We start from the raw sequence: 25,469 nt of genomic DNA, 5'->3' as shown, positions 1-25,469 counted from the left end.
TCACTACAATACTGTGAAGTTAAGATGACAATACCAGTATCTAGAAATAGAGGCTCAAATAGGTTAAATGATTTACCCAAGATCTGATAACTAGTTAGTGACGGAGTTAGTATTCAATCTCAGTTTTTCTTGGCTCCAAAGGCAAAGCTTTTTCCACTCTACTACACTGCCTGGATTTAATCTTTTTACCCTGATGATCCAGGTTGTGGGTAGTTCAAAGATGAGTGGAGAGTAGGAGAAAAGAGAGTGATTTCCTCTCCCAATATCTCGATACTGTGCCCAGTAAACACTCTTGCTCTTGTTTGTAATCCTTCTCCATCCTTCCTCCATCCTCCACACACAAGTCTTTCATTACTCTCTCGAGGGAAAGTGTAGAAGGAGTAGCTTGTACAACATCTAAATAGCCTGAAGTGTGCCCCAGTGTGCCTGAGATAGTGCCAGTGTGTAATTATCAATAGACAATTTCACTCTCAAAAGTGTCCATTTAGATAACGGGTTATATAGTCACGCTAATTATGAGGTCTCATGATTCCCATACCTGGAGGATATGGGAAATATTAGCAAGTTAATATTAACACCTTGGAGAAAATATCTGGGCTCCCTATGAATCTTATTATTTTTTTTTTTTTGCGGTACACGGGCCTCTCACTGTCGTGGCCTCTCCCGTTGAGGAGCACAGGCTCCAGACGCGCAGGTTCAGCGGCCATGGCTCACGGGCCCAGCCGCTCCGCGGCATGTGGGATCTTCCCGGACCGGGGCACGAACCCGTGTCCCCTGCATTGGCAGGCGGACTCTCAACCACTGCGCCACCAGGGAAGCCCAGCCTATGAGTCTTTTATTCACGGCTGACCTCAGTCTTCTCCATCACTCATGCTCACTTCATTTCTCATTGTCCCCCTCACTCAGCTTCAAGCAAGCTAATCCTTCCGCTTTCCCTACCCTTCCACTGCAGCGGCCACCTATCATCCCAAAATGTTCTCGTTGCTGTGCTTGAATTTTTACATTTTATCTCCAGCTCAGCCTCCTCCTAACTCCTCCCTAACGGAGTACGAATCCGGCCAACATCAGCCAAAAAGCCATCATGAGCAAACTTCCCTCATTCTGTTCACCCTCCCTCTCCCTTCACCCTCAATTCTTGTGGCCCTTTTGTCCAAAGATAGTTACTTCATTTGTGTATTTTCCAGTAGTTTTGCAAAGAGATGCTCTGCCTCCCTAAATAAAGCATAAGGTCTTTAAGGGTAAATGCCCCATGTTCTAATTCTTTTGCATTGCCCAAAGCATCTATCATTCTGTCCATTGTAGAGAATCTGTACATGCTGATTGAATAACCTACGTTGCTAAATGTAGCAATAGAGAATGTCCATAATGGACATTACTTTCAGAATTATAGATAATACCTTGTGAGGCAGGTGTCCCTGCTACCCTCCCCCAAGTTATTTTAGTCCCATAGAGCCTATGTCTGCAACCTCTAAGTAGATTTTTTAAAATGCAGCTAGAGTTACAACTGAACCCAGGTTAGGGTCTGTGCCGAGTGGTCACTGAGATATTTTCCATTGTTTATGACTACACAAACTGAATCCTAACACCACCATTCTAGAGTCTGCCAGTCTAGCACACTTGGACTTTCCATGCTAATTACTACTGCTTTTCCTCTATGGAAGAAGGAACTGTTTTATTTAAAGTTTCATTTTTCCCTCGTTTACCCAAGTTTGCCTTGTTAAAAGCCTTTGGATCTAGATTCTACTGGGCATTTACTCTTGAAGCTGGGACTACACTGCATAATTGGAACACTCCAATGTGAGTTCTAAGAGAATCCTCCCAGAGAGTATGGCACACCAAATTTCATTTCTGCCAAGAAGTAAATAGAAGGTTTAGAACTATCTAAGGGGGATGGGCAGTTCCTGACATTCACCACTGTCCCTCAAGACTGCATAAAACAGATGTACAGAGAAACACCTTTTCTGCCCCTCTCCTTTCAGCAGCTAACTTCCCTGTTCTCCTGTTATATATATTATTTACTTCTTTGCATAAAAGATATCATTTGCAAGCCTTACCTCAGAGTGGCAACCAGCCACCCCAGTTTTACTAGATAACATATTTTTCTACTTGATATTTCCCCAAATACATTGAATTGCAGTGTATCTGCTCTTTCTTTTTTTAAGCGAATCAATTTCATGTTAATCTGTTTCCTACATCGTTTTGAAATACTCACTGGATAAAGCTTGAACTATTTTCTATTTTGCAACAATGCACTGAGACATCTGGGGGGACGCCCCTTGATTCTTCTAACTCACTGCATCGTTCTGGAAAACAGAATCATATACACAAGTGATATTTCATATTCAGAACATCCACTACTCTTCTAAGTATGGAATACTCCTGATTAGATATGCATATATTCATTAACTGTGTTGCTCAACTCTTTATTGTAGAGAGAGCCAATAACCCTCTTGTTAAAAACTACCATGTGGCATTATTACAAAGTCAAGGTTGAATGAGGGTTTTGGAAATTCTAAATGATATAAATGTTTACAAGGGCCAAACTTTTTTTTTGACATCTTTAAATAAGTTTTTTATTTTTGAACGCTAGGCAGCATTTTGTGCCATTGTGATGGGAACCTAATGGCTAATGTGAAATAATGTTGTCATGTCATTTGAAAGGTTAATGGAAATGTAAAGAGGAAACTTTAATACTGCATAAATACAAATAAAACTGTCTTTGAGAGAAACTCATCTGGGTTAGGGTGGCTTGCTTGAAAAATTCTCTTGGCTGTCCATCATCTCTGAATAATTATTTCACTCCTCTGTCTTTACCCAAGGAGACTCAACTTGAGGCAAAGATCTTTATACGGTGATTCAGCAGGTATGGGAAAGCAGGACTCATTAGGCTAAAGATTGGGAAAATTACTATCCTGCCAGCAATGGAACACCTCTTTGGCTACCACCTCACCTAAAACTTGATTGAATCCAAAAATTAGCTGAACTTTCCAAACCAGTCTCCTGCTATTTTAATTCACAGCACACTGTACTACATAATTGGATCTTTCAAAAGCACGTGCTAAATGTATACAGAAAGAAATTCATACCTTCCATTGCCTCTTAAAATCCGTTACGCTAAATTCACCAAATATGTTAGAAGATGTTAAGTGTTTTGTTCCTTGCGTTTTCTAATTTCCACTAATCATTTTGCTGAATTGTCTATTACCCTCCTACTAAATGTGAATTCGCTAATTCATATCCTGAATGGTATTACACAGCTCTTGTAAATAAAATAACCCCCTTTCCCCTCTTTATTTTTCAGCAGGCAGAACTCCTTTAATTACAAAGGTACATAAATTACAATATATTAATGTTCTTTTGCTCTTTTGACATAAGCATTTGCTTTCTTACATAAGCAGATAATACTTTTGTATACCTACCAGACCACTAAAAAGCTCAAGGGCAAGAATGAGTATTTCCAGAAACCTACAGAAATTTTAATGAAATGAGACAGGTTTAACCAATGCCAAGAAAGAAAAGGTAGACTCCTTACTTTTGTAATCCAACTTTCTATTTTGTATCAGTATATACCGTATTTTCTGATTGAAACTGCTGTTCTCTCTAATGAAACTTGTGCTTTTCTGTAGTTGCTTTTTACATTTGAAATCAAAATTTCATACAGTATGCTTGACTTGTACCCTTTCTGTTAGGAATTTGATTAAATATCCTAACCGTTTCATTCATTCCTTTTTACATGCTTAAAGTATTTGACGTTAGGCCTTTGCTATCTCAAAAATGATCTGTGGACAAAATCCATGAAGCCTGGAGACTGTGATTTATACACATGAAAGAAGAAATAGATTTCCCGTTTAGCAGTGAATCAGTGACTAAGAAGCTGTTCAGTGTCTTCTGATTACTGACCCTTTTACCCTTCATGGCCTTTTTTCTACTCACCATTCATTGAGTAATCATGTATTCTTGTAAAATGCAAAATCAACTTACATGCAATCAGGTATGGACACAAGAAATGCTTGTGCTCTCGATTTCAGGACTCACAGTCTCATACCCTAGCACTCACGGGACTGTAGTTTACTCAATATTTTGTTAATAGTGTGGCTTTGCTATAAAATAAGTTGCTGTTTTCTTTGCTTTGGTACTACAAGATTTTAAATGTTGCAGCAAATGAAGGAAAGAAAACACGTTTGAAGGCTGGTGTCAAAATCCGTCAGCTGTACTTACAAAAGCCGTTGTGCAGCTTCTGAAATGAAGTTTATTGCTGTAAATATGTACAATTTATGTTAGCCTGTTTATTCCTAAAACACAAATAAAACTTTTTTTATTAAAAATGCCTACATATAAAAAGCTTACTTTGTACTATGTTTAAAAACATGCAAGATTTCAGGCATATCTTTTTATAATCCTTAAAAATGTTTAGAATTCTGAATCTTTCATTTGGGAGCTTTTATTATAAAATTTAATACAAAACAAAATCCCTTTATTTGGAAGAAATTCTTTGCAGTATTATCCAACAATTGGGAGAAAAATGCCAGCACTCTTCCAGGAGCTTATTTCTGTACCACTTTGATTTTTTCTTTTTTTTATATTCTTTACGATAACATGCCTTACAAACATTTGAACATATGGAGTGTTCATATATTAGGGAATAAAAAAAGAAGAAATGAAGTTTCCTTGTATTCAAAAATGATGCCTAAAACGGACTTTAATAGCATCCATTTGTGAGGTGCATTATGTCATATTTCTTTTAAAAACCTCCACTGTAAATATGAATAGTAGAGTTGGGCTATTTGTCAGTCTTTCCTAATTTGAAGACTTCCAAACTCTGAACTCATTCTCTCCCTTCACAAATAATATGTTGACAATAAAATAATGAACAGACAAAAGGTGTGAAGCTCATTTATCTGTTAATTGGTGATTAGTAGAATTGCTTTTCAATAAGAGTCTAAATTCCAGCCTAGAGATGGCTTTAACATTCATCCAGCAATATAACTGGGAATCTGCACTTTATCATCAGAGCCTTGGCCTGCAGAGCTACCAGGGGTTTAGACACCCTACACTTGGCTACTCTTTCCAGAAGACTATGTTATACAATGGGAAAAGAAATGGCCATCCAGTTTTATTTAAATTAGAAAGTAACAAATATATACATAGCATTTTTAGGATTTGCTTATAGGGATTATAAATAAGAAGAAGCTAGCATAAGGTAGGTGTTTGTGTATCTGTGTTGTCACCAGTACCAGCCAAGAATATGGAGAAATTGGAACCCTTGTGCACTTTCGGTGGGAATGTAAAATGATGTCATGGCTATGGAAAACAGTATGGAGATTTCTCAAAAAATTAAAAATAGAACTACCATGTGATTCAGCAATCCCACTTCAAGGTATTTATCATAAATAATTGGAAACAGGCTCTCCAAGAGATATTTGCACTTCTGTGCTCACTGAAGCATTAGTCACAATAACCAAGAGGTGAAAACAACTTAAATGTCCATTGACAGATGAATGGATTTTTTTAAAATGTGGTATATACATGTAATGGAATATTATTCAGCCTTTAAAAAAAAGAAGGAAATGCTGAGGACATTATGGTAAGCATATGGAATATGGTAGCTATAGAAGGACAAAGGCTGTGTGATTATGAAGTATCGAAAGTAGTCAAATACTTGAAGCAGAAAGCAGAATGGGGATTGCCAGGGACTGGAGGAGGGGGAAATAGGGAGGTGCTGTTCATGGATAGAGTTTCAATGCAGCACAACAATGTATATACATTGTTAACAATACTGTACTGCAGACAAACATTACATTTAACAGAGTAGATTTCATGTTATGTTTTTTGCCACAATTTTAAAAAAAGAAAGAAATGCAAAGTGGTACAGCCACTTTGAAAAAGGTTGACAGTTTCTTACAACATTACACATAGTTGTGCAAAACTGGGGCTTCCCCGGTGGTGCAGTGGTTGAGAATCCACCTGCCAATGCAGGGGACACAGGTTCAAGTCCTGGTCTGGGAATATCACACATGCCACGGAGCAGCTAAGCCCGTGCACCACAACTACTGAGCCTGTGCTCTAGCCCGTGGGCCACAACTACTGAGCCCACGTGCCACAACTACTGAAGCCCGTGCACCTAGAGCCCGTGCTCTGCAGCAAGAGAAGCCTCCACAATGAGAAGCCCGCGCACCACAACAAAGAGTAGCCCCAGCTCTCCACAACCAGAGAAAGTCCACATGAAGCAACGAACACCCAACACAGCCAAAAATAAATAAATAAAATAAATTTATTTAAAAAAAAAAACACAGTTGTGCAAAACGGTCCAACAATCACATTCCTAGGTATTATTCAGTTAGTTTCAAAACTTATGTCCACATAAAAACTTGCCTGTGCATCGTTACAACAGCTTTATTCATAATTGCCCCCAAAATGAAAAGAACCAATTTCCTTCAACAGGTGAATATAAACGGTGGTACACCTATACAATGAAATACTACTCAGAGAGAAAACAGAAATGAGTTATTAAGGTAAAAAGACCTGGAAGAAAAGCATACTGATAAGTGAAAGAAGCCAGTCTGAAAAGACTACACACTACATGATCCCAATTACATGACATTCCGGAAGAGGCAAAACTATAATGACATTAAGAAAAATCACTAGTTGTCTGGGGTTCAGAGGAAGATGGAGAGGGATGATTAAGTAAAGCATACAGGATTTTTAGGGTGTTGAACTATTCTGTGGAGTCAGTACATGTGTTAGTTCACAACCCCGGGAGTTTCCCAAGTGTAATCGGAAACCAGCCCCCACCCATGCAGGGCAAGGATCTCTTGCCCTGTGAGAGGTGAACCACTCCAGATTAGTAGGTAGTGGTTTTAACAAGCAAGGCAACTTCCAAGACTTGCCTTGGGCGGCCACCAAGACAAGTAGATCTCTGCCCCAACCCACCCAACTCTTAAAAGTTTACACAGAGGGCTTCCCTGGTTGGCGCAGTGGTTGAGAGTCCGCCTGCCGATGCAGGGGACACGGGTTCGTGCCCCGGTCCGGGAGGATCCCACATGCCGCGGAGCGGCTGGGCCCGTGAGCCATGGCCGCTGAGCCTGCGCGTCTGGAGCCTGTGCTCCGCAACGGGAGAGGCCACAACAGTGAGAGGCCCGGGTACCGCAAGAAAGAAAAAAAAAAAAAAAAAAAAAAAAAGTTTACACAGAAGCCTTAACTGGATTCAGTCACATATACAGTCCAGAGAGTCTCAATATCACATTATCACCTCCGGGCAGGATCCTTGGGGCAGCTTGTGGGAGTGGAAAAAACAAGTGGAATGCACATTCCAAGGACAGGGGAGGGGGCAAGGAGCCTCCTATTGCCAGGGTCCAGCTCACGGGTTAACAGCTGGTCACATCCTCTCGATGACCTCCCCCAACAACATGATATTAGGCATTGTCAAAACTCAGAACTGTTCAACACAAAGAATACACCTTAATGTATGCAAATTTAAATTTCAGAAGTTGGGGGATCCCAGCAAGGAAGACAGATTACGGCAAAAAATCTCACTGTATTACAAATGTATAAAACAACCTCATGAAGGGAGTGGGGAGAAGAGGTACTGACCCAAGTAACTTGGAAATGAGTGGAGTCTGTGAGACTAAAGGCAAAAGGAATAAATCCTTCCTGGGAAAAAAAAGAAAATTTCCCCCTCCCACACAAGGGTACAGATTAACAATCTTGACTGCTATATATATTCTGGAATGAATGGTGAATGGTGGGATTCAGGTTTCTCACTGCTGGAATGTGAATTCACAGATAAGGGAGGGTAGCAGGCTAGAATGATCCCTGTGTAATGAAGCAGAGTTGGAGACATCAGGAGGAACTCACGTGCAGCTTAATATACAGATGATTACATAAAGAAGTATTTATAGGTACGTGTATATACACAGGTTAGTTTACATGCATGAATTTCTTTGTTCGGTCAGCTGAGAGGGCCCCAAAAAACAACAATGAGCACACCCAGCCTGGTTTCTAATACCATTCTTCAATAAACTGAACCAGGGCTTCTTGGAGAAATGGTTGATTCTAGGACTGGGAAGGAAATTGACAAGATGAGTGTGGAGCATCTTGTATTGCCAGAAAGTTAAGGAGATAATATAAAATAAATAAGTAAATAAAATCCACCTCCACTGACAGGGGTATGTCAAAAGGACAAAGAAGCCAAGTGAAGAGCTCCAAATGGCCAAAGCTGAAACAATTTAAGTAATAAAATAATACTGGATTATAACCCAAAGTATAAAATAAATATCCATGAGTCCATACTATATAAATGATTAAATTAATTAATAAATAGAAGAGACAAATCTATGTGGAAGAATTCCAAAGGATTTATGTACATATTCGGACCTCAAGGAGGGGGAGCCTAATTCCTTAAGTTTGGGTTGTACATAGTGGTTTCCTTCCAAAGAGGACAGTATGGAAGAAGGAGAAATAAAGAATAACTTTACAGTGAAAAAAACTTGACAAACACTACCTCCGCCGGGTGATCAAGGTCAATGTCAAGTCATAAATACTGTTAAGAGTCTGTACCCTTGAAATGATGTGATGTAAATGGCACTTTACCTCTGTGATCTTCCTGCCCAAAACCCACAAGCCCAGTGTACACAGGAGAAAAATATTAAATTCCAATAGAGGGGCATCCTACAAAATATCTCACCCATATTCCTCAAACTATCAAGGTCATGAAAAACAAGTATGGGAAATTATCACAGCAAGAGAAGCCTAAGGAGACCTGACAAATATGAAATGGAATCCTGGAAGAGAAAAAGGACATTAGGTAAAAACTTAGGAAACCTAAGTAAACTATGGAATTTAGTTAATAATAATATATTGATATTAGTTCATCAATTATAACAAATGTACCATACTAATATGTTAATAACAGTGGAAACTGGATGTGGGGTATATGAGATCTCTTTGTACTATCTGCTTGATTTTTCTGTATATCCAAAACTGTTCTAAAAAAATAAACTATTTACAAAAAAAAAGAAAAAGAAAAAAAAAGATAAGCCACAGATTAGAAGAGAATATTTAAATACTTACAAGGCATATATATGATAAAGACTTGTATCCAGGCTATATAAAGAATTCCCAAAACTCGGAAGTAAGAAAACAATCCAATTTAAAAATGGGAAACTGATCTGGACACTTCACCAAAGAAGGTATACAGACAGCAAATAAGCACATGAAAAGATACTCAACATCATTAGGGAAATGAATATTATTAAAACAACAATGAGACACCACAACACATCTAAGAACAGCTGAAATTAGAAAGACTGACCATACCAAGTGTTAGCAAGGAGGTGGAGGTGGAACTCTCATAGACTGTGGTATGGAATGTAAAATGGTAAAAATCACTTTGGAATACAGTTTGGCAGTTTCTTGAAAAGATAAACATACCCCTACCACATGATCCAGCCATTTCACTCCTAAGTATTTACTTCCAAAAGAAAGCATATGTCCATACAAAGACACATACAAGAATGTTCATAGCATTCTGTGTATTTTAACAGCCAAAAACTGTTAACAACCAAAACATCCACTAACAGGTGAACAGATAAACAAATGATGGTGGAATTCTACAACAGAATACTTCTCAACAATAAAAAGGAATGAACCACTGATATATGCAGTGTCATGGATGAACTTAAAATAATACTGAAAGAAGCCAGATCACACAAAAAAAGAACATACTGTACGATTCCATTTATATTAAACCCTGGAAAATGGGAACTAATCTATAATGGCAGGACGCAGATCAGTGGTTGTCTGGGGGGAAAAGGCACAGGAGTAAGGATTACAAAGGAGGACGACACTTTCAGGAGTGAATGGTTGTTCACTACCTTGAGGTGACGCTTTCATGGGTGTGCAGATGTTAAAACTGATCAGACTGCCCACTTTAAATATGTGCAGTTTGTATCAGATTTCAATAAAGCGTTTACATATGGTAATGTAGTAATAATGTAGTGAGAGAAGGACTAAGTAGAGTAAGGTTTTTCCCTTCTCAAAGGAAGGACTTTGTGGAGGGTTGAAATTCTGAAGGACCCTATATCAGTATTATTGAAAGTGCTCGCCTACAAACTGTTACTGGTCCACAACAACATAAGGAATTTGCACAAGAAGGTAAAACAACCACCTCCCAAAGCATGCTGGTTAGTTCAGCTGATTTTTTTTTTTTCCTGGCCAAAATTTCTCAGTGAAGAAAGCAGTATATTGATGAACATTCTGGCACAAGCTCCACATCTAATCACCAAGCTGTAACAAACAGTTCATAGAGTGGCACTAGCCTACAGACACGTTTTGAGTAGCACCGTCTAGATTGCACTCACTTTTATTAATCTCGCTAAGCCTACCCTCATCTGTATGATGAGAATAAGAGGGAATGCTCTGGACACCTCGAATAATAATCTGACGCTCTAATGAGTTATAAATCTTGCAAAAATCAGGTACCAATGATGTGTTATTGAGTTATGTAGAAAGTCATCTGAAATAAGGCAATATATAAAAATAAAATATTTTTTATTTGCTCAAAATGCTTGTTTTTAAAGGTAACTGAAATTAAAAATGGTCTGTTTTCCAATGAAGTTGTTAACATCCAAAACTTCATTAAGAGTTTGTAACAAATTAAGAGTTTACAACAAATGTGGTCTATATACAGTCTTAGCTGACATTTTGATAGTAATGTATACTCTATACAATGACATGTATTCTTCTTATCAGAGCATACTCTCCTGATCAGACACAGAAATACAGAAGTTACAGTGTTATTTTCATTTTTATCTATGTTCTAATATGAGACTTTAGTTTCTAGAATTCAAAACTCAAAACCGTTCACACAGATTTAGTGTTTTTCATGTCTGGAGCACTTCTCTAAGAAATTTTACATTTTATAAACTTTCCTTTGAAATATGAGAAAAACATGGAATCTCCTGAGTTACAGATGTAGCTTATACATTCTTTAAAAGTTATTTTTTAAAAATATCACAAATTAACCATATATATCCATAATAAACATCCTTGCTATTCACATAGTTCTTTAAGCAATATTCAAGTATATTTGTGCTTGTAAGTTTACATTACTTTAGAGCCTACTTTTAGCTTTCAATAAAACTGTATATCTATAAAGGTTTCTCAAATATTTAAGAAATGAAACGAAACAGTCATTATGAAAATATAAACTGCTATTATAGCCTTTTTATCTTTCATATTTTTATGCATTTCTTGTCAACCATATAATTTCCTGTTCTTTAGGGAAGTTGATAAATTGTTGTCTTTGTAATCTCAACACTGCTGCTTTCTCAGCGGGCCATAAGAGTATAACGCAGGTTTGCTAACACATGGTATTCACTCTGCCGTATCAGTTGTAGCAGTGGAATCCGATAATATTGGTATTCATCATTTCCAGTTATTTCAACTGCAGGACCACCTTAAAACACAAAGGGAGGGAAGGGCGGGAATCAGGTTATCCCAGAATGATGCCAGTATCTGCTGAATGAGATGCTTTGAAATCTCTGAAGAAGGGGCTGGAGAACTGACAAGTACAAGGCACAGAAGGCACAGGTCTGCCAGGATCCATGCTTCAGACTCATCTAACATTTACACCAGGCCCTGCCACACACCCCTCCAGACTTGTAGCCCCATCCAAAGGCAAGCCAGGCTACCAGTTTGTTACTGGGCATGTGGACCAGTCATCAAGGCACCATGATGGCCGAATGACTGCAGAGTATGGAGGGAAGATGAAGTATACCAGAGTTTCAAAAAGATCGAGCCAAGAAGATGGGTTAGTGGCAAGAGAGGTTGGTAAGAATAACTGACTTTAATCCTTGAGACACGATCACTAGAGACGACGCTCGGCAACAAGGAAAGGAACATACGCAACGTAGGGAATTATTTTTATGTCTTCCTCACGGCAGCAGTTTCTACTGTCTAAATATTATTTTTCACATTAGTTAAACACTCAGAATTGTTACTGTTACTTAGCCGTTCCTTTGTAAATGTAAAGCTTTTGGCCCTTCATTAGCTCTATTTTGTCTCAAGCTGATTTTTGTCATAATAACTACAAACCATATTTTGTCTCCTGTACTTAAATCAATTTTCTACCATTTGTCCAGTTAAATAAGACAATCTTTTCTTCAAGATCATTAACTATTTTTAATCATTAAATGTCTTCAGAATCAACTAATTTCACAACTCCAAGTTAAAAAAAATTTTTTTACCATTAATGAGCACTGGAGCAAAACAAATCCAGCTGTTATTCTTTAAAAAAATAACTACTTGATAAATTATGTTCTATTAATGTAAATTAAATTTATAATTAATGTAATATCTAAAACTAGAGAAGAACATATCAAAGTATCTTCTGTGCTTGACATAAAATATCACGAACAAAAGAAATATTAAACATAAATGATTAGTTTTTCTTATATTGCTCTAATGGTATCAATCAGAAATTAAATATTTTGAACCATACAAAAAAATTAAAACACATACCTTATTAGCTGCTTCCAAGGAATTTATTAGATTCTGCAGCTCTTCTTTACTCATTTCAACAGAATACGGCTTGACTTCACCATTTTCTTTCACATCTAGATGAAGGTTTAAAAGTGGCATTTGTAGTGTAGCAATCTTGTCACTAGAAAGTGCAAGCTGTTTAAAATGAGAAAAATACTAATTAATAAGTAGTATTAAAAAGGAATATATTAAATATGCATCAGAGCTTACGAAAAACACATTAAAGAAAAAAGAGTACTCCTGTTTGCTATGAAGTACAGGGAAATGTGAAAGGAATAAAAGAAATTAAGCCCATGCCAAACCAGCATATATCTGAAGAATAGAAAAAGACAAGAGAGAAAGTAGTTTAGGGAAAAAAGACAACCAGTCAGGATTGTATGGTAGGAGTAGAAATCTAGAGCAGCATTATGGCTGGGAAGTACTGAATGGGTCCAATGCATCAAGAAACAGAGAATTTTAAAGAAGTGTAATGATAACAAGAGGATGAAAGTCCGTGTACAAAGATAAAACTAAAAACACTGGTAACTCTCAGAAATTAAGATGCTTAAATAATAAGCAGCTAACTCTCTATTAAACTATTGAAAAATGTTATCAAGATACCATCTTTGATCAGAGCTACTCAACAAAAACATTTGACACTTTTACCTCTTCTACTTTCTGTCTAGAGGAAATGGAAGAACCAACTGTTTACGATACGAAAGCTTTTTGAAACAAGCATCATAGCTTCACTGGCAGATGGCAAAGATAAACTCAGTTTTCCTGGAATCTGAGCCAGTAACCCCGCAATAACTGAATTTTGGAGTGCTACCACTTGCAATAGTAAAGGACTCCCTCCTTGACAACCAACCTCAAAGGATCTCCCTTGTGGTACATACACTACAGGACCAAACAAACCTTCATGTAGCTCCTCCATCCTCTCTCCAAAATACAGGACCCATAATATCTGAGAAAGCATCACCTTCAGGTTGTCCGCCTCATCAGTAATTTTCCTCAATATTTCCAACAAGTGGTTTCTCAGCCTATGCTTGAGTACCAGCTATGAGAAGGAATGTGCTAACTCAAAAAGAGGTTAAAATAATTTTCAGATACTCATAGTGGTTAAATTATTATTTCTTAGGTTGAATTGAAACCTATCTTATTACAAATCATATACTTTAGCCTTTGTCCTATTCGCCAGAGCCACAGAGCACGTATCTATTCCTTCATCTACATGACTTTTAGTCCTTTAATGACTTAAAGCTTTACTTAATTAAATTTATTATACTTGTAATTTATTATACATGGTTTAGATGTCTGCAGTGCACTTACTGATGCCCAACAAAAAAGATGTAATTTTAATTATCTCTGATATATTTTTAGGAAAATGTATTCTCAAAAATACAGAAATTTTAGATATATAATATTACAAAAAATAAATCTATTCTAAAACTGAAATAAAAAGCATAAATACTCATAAATAAATATATTCTCACCTTTAACTGCCAATCAAAATCCTGTAGCTGCGAAGAGGAAATATCAACTATTTCTTCCAACAGAGCCTGCTTGATTTCATCTTTCCTACTTTTTAAGCATTTCATGATAGCTTCTTGATGAGATGAATTCAACTGATCCAACTGCTGAGATACCTATGAAAATAAAAATAGATGGTTAGAAAATAAGTGAAAGGGCCTGTTTATTTTTTAAATTAATTTTTATTGAAGTATGGTTGCTTTACAATGTTGTGCTAGCCTCCACTGCACAACAAAATGAATCAGCCATACACATAGAGCTATCCCCTCCCTTTTGGACTTCCCTCCCATTTAGGTCACCCCAGTGCATTAGGCAGAATTCCCTGTGCTATACAGTATGTTCCCATCATTTGTCTATTTTTTTTTTTTTTTTCGGTATGCGGGCCTCTCACTGTTGTGGCCTCTCCCGTTGCGGAGCACAGGCTCCGGACGCGCAGGCTCAGCGGCCATGGCTCACGGGCCCAGCCGCTCCGCGGCATGTGGGATCCTCCCGGACCGGGGCACGAACCCGTGTGCCCTGAATCGGCAGGGGGGCTCTCAACCACTGCACCACCAGGGAAGTCCCCATTTGTCTATTTTATACATAGTATTGATAATGTATATGTGTCAATCCCAGTCTCCTAATTCCTCCCACCGCACCCCTTTCCCCCTTGGTATCCATACATTTGTACTCTACGTCTCCGTCTCTATTTCTGCTTTACAAATAAGACCATCTATACCACTTTTCTAGATTCCACATATATGCGTTATTATACGATATTCACTTTTCTCTTTCTGAGTTACTTCACTCTGTATGACACTTTCTAGGTTCATCCACATCTCTACAGATGACCTAATTTCACTCCTTTTTATGGCTGAGTAATATTCCACTGTATACATGTACCACATCTTCTTTATCCATTCCTCTTTTGATGGACATTTAGGTTGCTTCCATGTCCTGGCTATTGTGAATAGTTCTGCTATGAACACTGGGGTGTATGTGTTTTTTTGAATTACAGTTTTCTCTGGGTATATGCCCAGTAGTGGGATTGTTTGGTCATATGGTAGTTCTATTTTTAGTTTTTTTAAGGAACCTCCATACTGTTTTCCATAGTGGTTGTATCAATTTACATTCCTACCAACAGTGTATGAGGGTTCCCTTTTCTCCACACCCTCTCCACCATTTATTGTTTGTAGATTTTTTGATGATGGCCACTCTGACCGGTGTGAGGTGATACCTCATGGTAGTTTTGATTTGCATTTCTCTAATAATTAGTGATGCTGAGCATCTTTAGGGCCTTTCTGTTTAAAATGTAAACAACAGTCACACTCTCCTTTCACATACCCTTTAAAATAGTAGTATCAATAAATGAAAAAAAAACTTCTATAACCATGAAACAATAAGATGAGGATGCATAACCAATAAACAAGAGGTTTTAACAAATTTTTGCAAAACAGAAAGTAAAAAGGGCTGACCAATGAAGCAGAATAAGAGTGAATACACTTGGAAACCACTAAAGCTGGTATACCTATATTAATATATCAGAAAACACAGACTTTAAGAAATAGAGCAGGATAGCAAAAGGGCTGTTCAACAGAAATACATAACAATCACAAATTTGTGTACACCTAATAACACCGCTTCAAAATATATAAAGCACCAAAACTTGGCAGAAAAAGAGAAATGGGTAAATCAACTTTCATAATTAGAGATGTTAACAACCCTCTCAGTAACTGATAGAGAAAAAAAAAATCAGTAAAAATATAGCATTGAAAAACATTTTCTGCTTAACCTAACTACACATAGAACACTACACCCTACGATTGCAGAATACATATTATCTTCAAATGTATATGGGACATCCCCGAAAATGAACCATAGGATGAGCCATATCGCAAATCACAACAGATTCCAAAGGACTGGAACCATACTATTTATATTTTTGAGCCACTGTGTAATTAAATCATAACTGAAAAGAAATTCCAAATATCTGATAATTAAGCAACATGGTAACACAGTACTAAGTGACAAAAGAAATAAATCTTGCATAAACACTTTCAGAGAAAAAGGAAAAAAACCAAACAAACAAACAACTTCCTAATTCATTCCATGAGACCAGAATAAAACTTTATATTCTGACAAAAACATTATAGGAAAAAAAATTATGGGCCAATATCACTCAAATATAGATGAAAAAATCCTAAACAAAATATTGGCAAATCAAACCAAAAGATACGTTAAAAAAAGATAATACATCATGACCAAGTTGAGTTTATTTTGGCAATGTAAGGTTAGTTTAACATTCAAAAATCAATGCAAGGCATCACATTAACAAAATAAAGGTGAAAATAATAAATAAATTCAGGAAAAAAGCATTTGATAAAATTCAATACCTATTAATGATAAAAATTCTCAGCAAAGTTAAGAACTGTAGGAAGCTTCTTTAATCTAATCACAGATACCCATAAAATCATACAGCTAACACACTAAATTGTGAAATAGTGAACACATACATTCTCAGTAAGGTCAGGAACAAGGCACTGCTTTTTTTTTTCCCCAAAAACTGTCCTGAAGGTATTAGCCAGTGCAATAAGGGGGGAAAAAAAAGAAATAAAAGGTATTAAAATTGAAAAAGAAAATGATTGCATACAAAAAAAATCCAAAAAAATTTATAAACCATTATATATAGTAAATAAATTTAGAAAGATTGTTGGACACAGAGTAAGTATATAAAAATCAACAGTTTCCACATACTAGCAATATGCAATTGGAGAGCAAAATTAAAGAACATCAGAAACATCAGTTACTTAGAAATAAATCCAACAAAATATTTGCAAGACCTCTACACTGAAAACTACAAAATATTAGAGCAAAACTGAAGTTAATCTAAATAAATGGAAGGTTATACCATATTCATAGATCAGAAGGCTCAGTACTGTTAAGATGTCAATTCTCTCCAAAATAGTCTAGAGATTCAGTGCAATCCCATGCTATGCACTTAACGTCCCCTCAGAATTCATGTTAAAACTCTGACCTTCAAGGTGATATCGAGAAATGGGGCCTTTGAGAGGTAATCAGGTTTAGATGAGGTCATGAAGGTGGGACCCTCATGATAGGATTAGTGCCCTTATAAGAAGCACCAGAGAGTTTGCTCTCTGTCTTCACCCCTACCCCCACAGCCATGTGAGGACACAGCGAGAAGGCAATCATCTGCAGCAAGGAAAAAAGCCCTCACCAGGGACCAGAATCAGCCGTACCTTGATTTTGGACTCCCTAGACCCTAGAACTGCAAGAAATTAATTCCTGCTTTTTAAGCTACTCACTCCAAGGTATTTTGTTGTGGCAGCCCAAGCTAATACTCCCCATCAAAATTCCAGCAGGTTTTTTGGTTAAAACTAACAAAATGATTTTAAAATGCACCTGAAAATACAAAGGATCTAGAGTAACCAAAGCAATCTTGAAGAAACACAAGGTTGAAGCTCTTCTACTACCAGATATCAAAACTTAATGTAATATAGCTTTAATTCTACAATAATCAAGACATTGCAGTATGGGCAAACATAGACAAACAGACTAATGGAGTAGAAAAAGAGTCCAGATAGAGAACCATACATATATGGTCACCTGATTTCCAAGAAAGGCTGCACAGCAATTCTATGGGGCAAGGATGGTCATTTCAATAAATGGTGCTAGGTCAAGTGGATATCACATGGAAAAATTTGAATTTGACCCCTACTCCATACACAATATTAATTCAAAATGCATCAGTGACATAAATGTAAAAGCTAAAACAATCAAGCTTCTACAAGAAAGCATACAAAAACATCTTCATGGCTCTGGCACAAATATTTCTTAAACACAGCATTAACATCACTAACCATCAAAAGAAATACTGACAAATTGGACTTGATTAAAATTCAGAACTTCTATTCACCAAAAGATACTATTAAGAGACTGAAAAGGCAAGCAACATAAAAGATATTTAAAATACATATATCCAAGAACTCATATTCAGAATATCATCAAAATCAAAATGACAAACATACAGAACTCCATTTTTTTTTCCAAGTGGGCAACCTACATAAACATGCCCAGATGACTTTTGACAAGGGTACAAAAGCAATTCAATGGAAGGATATCCCATGACCCTGCAATTTCACTTCAAGATGTCTATCCTAGAAAAGCTGGCCCATGTGTGTACAAAAAGACCCATACAAAATGTTTGTAGCAGCACTATTCATAATAATGAAAGAGGCAATGACCCAACTGTTCATCAGTAGGGGGATAGAAAAATAAGTCCTACTAATTCCTATCATCAAATACTACGAGGGGTAAAAATACATAAACCAGATCTACATTTATGAATATTGGTAAATCTAAAACGCAATGTTGCAGAAAAATTACAAATGGATACAAACATTACCATTTACAAGTTACACATTTAAACAGCTCAAATAATTGTACATATTGCTTAAAGATGCAAATATTCACACAATATAGAATACAAAACATGCACACAACTTCACAAGTGGTAATCTCTAGGGGGAGGGTGATATTTATGTGTATCTGTAATGCCTTGTTTCTAAAACACACACAAACCTGAAATACATAAAATAAAATTTTAACAACTGTTTAATTGTGGTAATGGGAATATAGGTGTCAGTTATATAACTTTCAGTTTTCTTCTATATGATTTAAATGTTTCACAATTTTAAAAAATACAAACAACCAAAAACAAAACTACAAAATTCCAGAACTTCCACAGATTTTCCACTTACAATTATGAGGTTTTTATTGTTATCTATTATACACTTAATAATGATGGCCCTTGTTTTACATAGTGCCCTGAAGACCAACTTAATAAAAAAAAAAATCTGAACACAAATTATTTACTTATTATTTATCATAAGGTATATAAATTTGGAATGAAGTTACCTCTTCATCAGATAAACTTTTACCAACTACAGCTTTGAAAAAGTTGGTAATGTCTTCTAGAACATGCATCCATTCTGTTGAATCCCAAACACTGTGATAATCCTGGTAGAGAGGATAAGTTCGGCCACAAATGCCATCAATTATTTTGTGAAGAAGCTAGAGAGAAAAAAAAGAGAAATAAATGTAATTATAAGTAAAATTATAAAACAGATTTATCTTCCTTGTAGCACATAAATGGTGTTGGGAGAAGTTCATGTTATCTTCAGGAGCAGTTGAGGTTGAAAAGCAACTATCCTTAACATTATTTTATTAATTAAAAGTTAGAGGGCTTCCCCGGTGGCGCAGCGGTTGCGCGTCCGCCTGCCGATGCAGGGGAACCGGGTTCGCGCCCCGGTCTGGGAGGATCCCACATGCCGCGGAGCGGCTGGGCCCGTGAGCCATGGCCGCTGAGCCTGCGCGTCCGGAGCCTGTCCTCCGCAACGGGAGAGGCCACAGCAGAGGGAGGCCCGCGTACCACAAAAAAAAAAAAAAAAAAAAGTTAGAGCTTCATACACACACAAAAAAACCAGACTTTCTGTAATTTTGTCCACCTTCATAAGCTAAAATAATTTTATAGATACACTGTTGTTTCTCCAACGTTCCTGAAAGGAAGATGGTGAGTGTAAGTTTCTCCTTGGGATTCCTTAGACATCGGATTTATACCAATAACCAAAAAACAAGGTATGACTCTTAGATCAGTCTTTTAACTGTAGATCTACACACCTCTTCTCTGTTTTCCACAACACCCACACTTACTTCTTTTGGTCCACTCCAAAAAAGCCCTCGGTGCCTTTCTTTCTCTTTTTTACATTCCTTTCTCTCTACCTTAATGCCAGCAATGGAAACCCTAACACATATAGAACTAAACATAGTAATTAAGACTGGATTTTGGAACAAAACTGGCTAGTCTGAAACCTATTTCCACTACATATTAGCTTTGCCAAGTTATTTAAACATTCTGTGCCTGTTTCCTCTTGTGTAAAACGAGCATATCATCTATCCCTATAATGTTGTTGTATGGATTGAAGAATACATGCAGATCACTTGGCACACTCCTGGCATTAAACACTGCTTGCCACTGTTATCCTTCGTCATCTTATTATTATTATCATCATCACTATTACTACTACTACTACTACTACTACTGGTACTATGTTCCATGCCTTTAACATATATTAACTGAGTACCTACTATGCCAGCACTATTCTAGGCAAATGATAAATATGGTTTTCCTTCTCAAGGGATATTTGTGTCTTATAAGAAAGGTACTTGAACCCAAACAACTTGGAAATGCATTTAAGCAGCAAGGCTTCCAACTCTTTTCTCCTGGATCATATTCCAGTCCATTTTAAGCAATAACTCCTCTACAACACCACACATATCGGAACAGAGATGAGCAACTGGTGACCCGACTTCCAAATGATGGCTAGAGCACTATGTGAACAGAAATTTTATTTATCATAAATTAACCAACATTTTCAACTTGAAATTCATTCAAAATTCTCTACCTATATTTCATCTTATCCCAAACTGTCCCCCATGCTAAAACAAAACTCAGAACTCAAACTGAAAAATAAGAGTGCTATCCTTTTGGAATATATTTTTTAAATTAATTCATAAATATGTAATGAGCACTTCATTCCAGTTATTAAACAAGTTAATGTAAATAGACAGAAAAATAACCATAACAGCTGCCATTTATAGAGACCGAATTATGTACCAAACACTGTGCTGATCTTCAGTGTAACCCTGTGAAGTAAACCTTGCTATTATCCCCATTTTACAAATGAGGAAACTGAGGATAAATAAGATAAGGTCCTACATGTCAGAGCCTCAGTCCATTAGAGAAAACTAATATATCAATAAATCAATGTAATTTAGGATGATAGGAGTTATAATACAAGTTTACAGAAGGTACAAAACAGCACAGAGGAAGGAGGGGAAAGTATGTCTTAAAAGGATGAGTAGTTGGCCAAACAGGAGAAGGGCACTTCTAGTCACAAGCAGCTGCATATGCATAGGATAAAAGTGTAAAACCACATGGCGCAATTTGGGAGATGACAGCGTACAAAACTGAAGAGGCGGTGGAGGCCAAACCACAAAGGGCCTTGTATACAGTGCAAAAGAGCCGAAACTTTAATGTGTGTTCAATAGGGAAGCAACCTATTCACATATCTGCATTATGGTTCTATAAATCTCCAACAGGTCGGGAGATATAAGGAGGGAAAAGGGAAAGAGGTGAGTCCAAAGGCTCCCATCTTCCATTTACCAGCAAGATATTGGGGGGGGAGGGGGTGTTACTGTTGAGGACACTCAAATTGGAGGCAGCAGGGAGGTAAAGAAGATGTGAAAAGGAGGACCAAGGATGACACTCAGAATTTCAGGTTGAATGACTCGGCAAGTGGCGGTGTCACAAACCAAAAATGAGGCTAGAGCTACAGAAGGAGTAAGTCAGGGAGAAAGATGAGGAGCTCAGCCAAGGATATAGTGAATTTGAGATACCTGTGGGTGTATCTAAGCAGCAGCCTGACACTCAGGGAAGAGATTTTTGGATCCAGAGATTCAGGAGTCATTTACATACCTGGCAGTAAAGGTTATGGGCCTTATCTTTGTAGTACGCAGGTAGAATGAAGACAGGAGCAGGAAGCTAATACAAGAGTCAAAGTCAACAGATCTGAGCATCAGTTTCCACTTTGCCACTTATTACAATAGTTTGACAACTTTGGGTAAGTTACCCAAACTCTACTGACATTTTAGTTTCCTCATTTGTAAAATCAGAGAAAAGAGTTAAGATGGTTTTTCTTGATCCTGGTAGGATAACTAAGTTTATTCCCCTCTATCTCCCCACACTATCCCTATTGTAAATGGAACAGAGAAGGAAGGAAGGCGGAGATTTGGGACTTATAAAAGCTGCCTACCACATACTCCTGTCACATTAGCAGGCTAAGCCCCTGCTCCCAACCTTCACCCTTTGTAAATAGAACAGATTTGGGACTTATTCAAAGCTGCATATCATGGACACTGAAAGCCAGGCCACCATAGCCTGGGATCCAGATGTCAGGCCCAATGATAAAGCGGAGCTTGGTAAACATTAATTGATTCCTTCCTTCAGCAAACACTGATTAAGAAATCACCTTGGGCCAGACATAACTCTCAAGAACTGCGGATATAAACAAAGTATCTACCCCGAAGGAGTTCCGAATAAAAGAGACCAGTGGCAAGAGAACCAGTTAAGCAGTTGTATTCAAGGAAGACTTAATCACGCCTCAATTGCTGGGGGACAGAAAAGGTGGGAGTAAACATGTTAACATATTAATTACAATACAAAGTGTTAGCACTCTGAAGTCAGAGGGCAAAGGACCACAGTTCCTAGAGCTCACGCTGAAACTCAATTTTGCATATATATTGCCTTTTTTTTTTTAGCTGTTGGCAAATTTCCTTAGGGTCATGAGACCCAGGGCACTAAGGGTTTTTTAACTTGAAAGTTCAAGGGAGAAAAAACACTTCTCAGTCAGATTTTCCTCTTAGAGCAACCATTGGGTTTTCTTCCTTTCACACAGGTCACAGTCAAAATTTCGTTAAATGTACTTACCGTCTCCACATTTCTCTCACCTTTCAAACTAAAAATTTGCTGCTGCCAAAAACAATACTTTAAACTGCCAGCGCCTTTGGTATTAAGGCTTAACACAGGAGCATGGTATACAGAGACTCCTTCCTGCTCACCTGTCTAGACTTAGTCTCCCTGCTCTGCTTCCCACTCTGAACTCCAGCCTCTAAAACTAGAGCAGGTCCTGAAATTTCCCTGGGGCTGGCTTTCTTCTTCTACCTTTGTACCTGCTATTCCCTGGCCTGAAACTCTCTCTCCCCTCTGCCCAGTCTGGTTCCTACTCCTCTTTCAGGACCCAAGCTAGAAATCTAGGCAGCCGCTCTGGAAAACCTTCCCTTGCCCCTTCAAATCTGGGTTGCTACCTCTCCCACAAACTCCCTACTGGGTAACTCAGTTTGGTTTCCTTGTTAGATGACAAGGTCCACCAGGGTACAGGCTGCCTTATTCACCTTTTTACCTTATCCCATCAGGGCATTCAGCACATAGTAGACTTCAATGAAAAGTCGTCTGAACAAACGAATAAGGCTGCTTTCTCCAGACTCTCATAAACCAGGGTCCTTCTTAGACTGGAGGTGCCAACGTATATGTCACCTCCTGAGTTAAGGTCCACCTTGGACCACCCTACCCAAAGTAAGTCTCCCAGTTTTGGTAGCATTTATCTTTTTTTTTTTTTTTTTCTGTCGCCCTCAAGGGGGTATGGTATGCCTCTCTAGGTCACCAAAGCATCCCAAGCACCTGGCTCTGTGCCTGGTGCATAGGGAGCATTGGGGAGCTTTGTGCTGAATGAATGAATCGTATACGAGAGGTTGCAAACCATCCCGTCCACGTTGTAAGTTTTCAAAGACTACGTGGCGACTCCACCCCCCCGGCCCAGGTCACTTGGTCCCGGCCGCTCGCGGGAGCGAATAGGCAGTCCCCACTCAGGTGCGGGCGCGGGCCGGCGGGCGTCTGCGTGCAAAGCGCCCAGAGAGGCCACTGGAGGCCGGGGCGCAAAGGTGGCGACCCAAGCCTCGGCCTCCTCAACTCTCCAGGGGACACAGGGGGCAGGCCACCCGAAATCACACCCTTTCCTTCTCCTTCCTCTGGGAAGCGGGCGCGAGCCCCGCAAAGGCGTCCAGGTGGGACCTGCCCCGCACGCCAGGCCGTCCCGGAGCCCGGCCCTGCGCAGCCGCCCCTGGCGCCCTCCTCACCTGCAGGCCTAGCTCAGCAGGAAGCTTCTGCAGCCGCCACAAGGGAACCCCCTCTTCCGGCTCCATCCCTGCGAGTAGTGGGGCTGGGTCACATGACCAGTCCTGGAGTCTCCTTTGAGGCCGCGGCTCGCTCACGTGACTCTACCCAGCTGGTCGGGGAGGGCGGGGCGGGCCTGGAGACGCTGGAGCCCTTGTGCGCTTGCGCAGAGATGTAGGCCTAGCTTTCCCTGCGAGTGAGGAAAATACTTTCTGCCAGTTGCGACATTGTAACGTTGGTTACACACCGTTATGGTATTACATGGAAGGCATATTCGCGAATCTCTCAAAGCAGTTGGCAACTTTGTTCAGTTTTATTAAACTTTCTCTGCACACTTAGTTATGGTTATCTTTCATTTCGGGGATTACAGGTGACTTTGATTCCCTTTTAGTTTTTCTAAATTTTCTATTCAAAATTTTATTTTTAAATGATTTTATTTAAAATGCTAGATTATGATTCCATCTAGTCCCTTTAATTTTGGCTTGAAAATTATCCAAATCTTACCTGAACTCATCCCCTTCTTTCAGCATCTTGCTAAATGCAAGCAATAACAACCGGTATACGCTGACAATAATCTGTCTTCCAATCGCATTGCCTAGAACTACAGTCTCAGTTGGCGCAGATTCTGCCTTCCAAATTGTCAAAGGCAGTGCATAACATGAATCCCAGCTTTCTGGCCTGCCGCCATACACTAAATCAACTACATATTTTACAGTACCTCCCACTCATACCAATTTCTGCATTGATCAGAGTAGGTTGACTAACAACACCAAAATTTTAGTAGCTTAACATAATATTTATTTATTTTTTGTTGTATGTATTTCAGTTTAATACAGGTATAGGTGGTTAGGTGGCTCTTTTATTCTCCAAGACCTCAGAGTTCTGTCTGTTCAGGCACTGGGGAAAGAGCATATGAAAGATCATAAAAGAGATTTTTATGTGCCAAATCTAGAAATGGGGAACATCATTTCTACCCATTTCCATCAGCCAGAACCCAGTTTCATGGTAGCAACTAACTGTAAGGGAATCTGGAAAATACAGTTTAGCTGTGTGCCCAAGAAGGAAAAGAAACAGTTTGGTAAACACACAGTTTATGTCTACCACAATCATGCTGTTCAAAAGACAACTGAGAATTTCTAATACGAGGTATATCAACACTGTTAACAATCGTTATCTTTCACACTTTCATATGGAACAATCATGGTTGATAGCTTATTGTTAAAGTAAAATATTAAACCAGGCTCTGACTAACATCTTGTGCCTGCCTCAAATTAGTATTGATTCAGTTTCATATTAAGAGGAGGGGCTGAGAGGTTAATAATTCAATCAACCCCTTTTTGTGTTGTTGCCACAATCAGGTTAGATTAAAATCTGTGATTCCAGAAGTTATATCTGAGAGAAATCAAGAGGGTGAAACTAGCTGGTTGGCTGCTTAGATAAAACTCTGGGCTATACTAATTTAGAATTATTACAAGAAAAGGTCCAGTCTTCAGTTTTTTATGTCCACAGACTCTATTTTGTCATTTTACTCAAGATATTGACTCACCCTAACCGAACTCTCTTACCAGAATGTTACACAATAGGAATTGCTTCTCCTTAGTGTATTCTCTCTTGAAGAAAAAAGTGTTTATTT

General features: G+C 38.3%; 1 protein-coding gene across 3 annotated transcripts in view; it reads right to left on the bottom strand.

Annotated features, from left to right (window-relative positions):
• The window catches only part of COMMD8 (COMM domain containing 8), a 29,228-nt gene extending 5,289 nt beyond the window's left edge, over positions 1–23,939 (bottom strand). Inside the window, exons 1-6 of one of the 3 annotated variants that reach the window (XM_007119630.4) lie at positions 23,800–23,935; positions 21,584–21,649; positions 18,964–19,119; positions 14,013–14,165; positions 12,520–12,675; positions 10,530–11,455 (exon numbers count right to left, since the gene is read on the bottom strand). In XM_007119630.4, coding sequence (XP_007119692.1) covers positions 11,435–11,455; positions 12,520–12,675; positions 14,013–14,165; positions 18,964–19,119; positions 21,584–21,649; positions 23,800–23,865 — 618 coding nt within the window. In that variant the 5' untranslated portion in view covers positions 23,866–23,935 and the 3' untranslated portion in view covers positions 10,530–11,434. Of the gene's footprint in view, positions 1–10,529; positions 11,456–12,519; positions 12,676–14,012; positions 14,166–18,963; positions 19,120–21,583; positions 21,650–23,799 lie in introns of those variants that run through there. The other 2 variants (XM_007119631.4, XM_007119632.4) reach the window with 2 other exon arrangements.
• Between the last annotated feature and the right edge of the window lie 1,530 nt (positions 23,940–25,469).

Source organism: Physeter macrocephalus, chromosome 7 (genome assembly GCF_002837175.3).
Source record: "Physeter macrocephalus isolate SW-GA chromosome 7, ASM283717v5, whole genome shotgun sequence".
Classification (NCBI taxonomy): domain Eukaryota; kingdom Metazoa; phylum Chordata; class Mammalia; order Artiodactyla; family Physeteridae; genus Physeter; species Physeter macrocephalus.
This window is presented reverse-complemented; position numbering and strand designations above follow the sequence as displayed.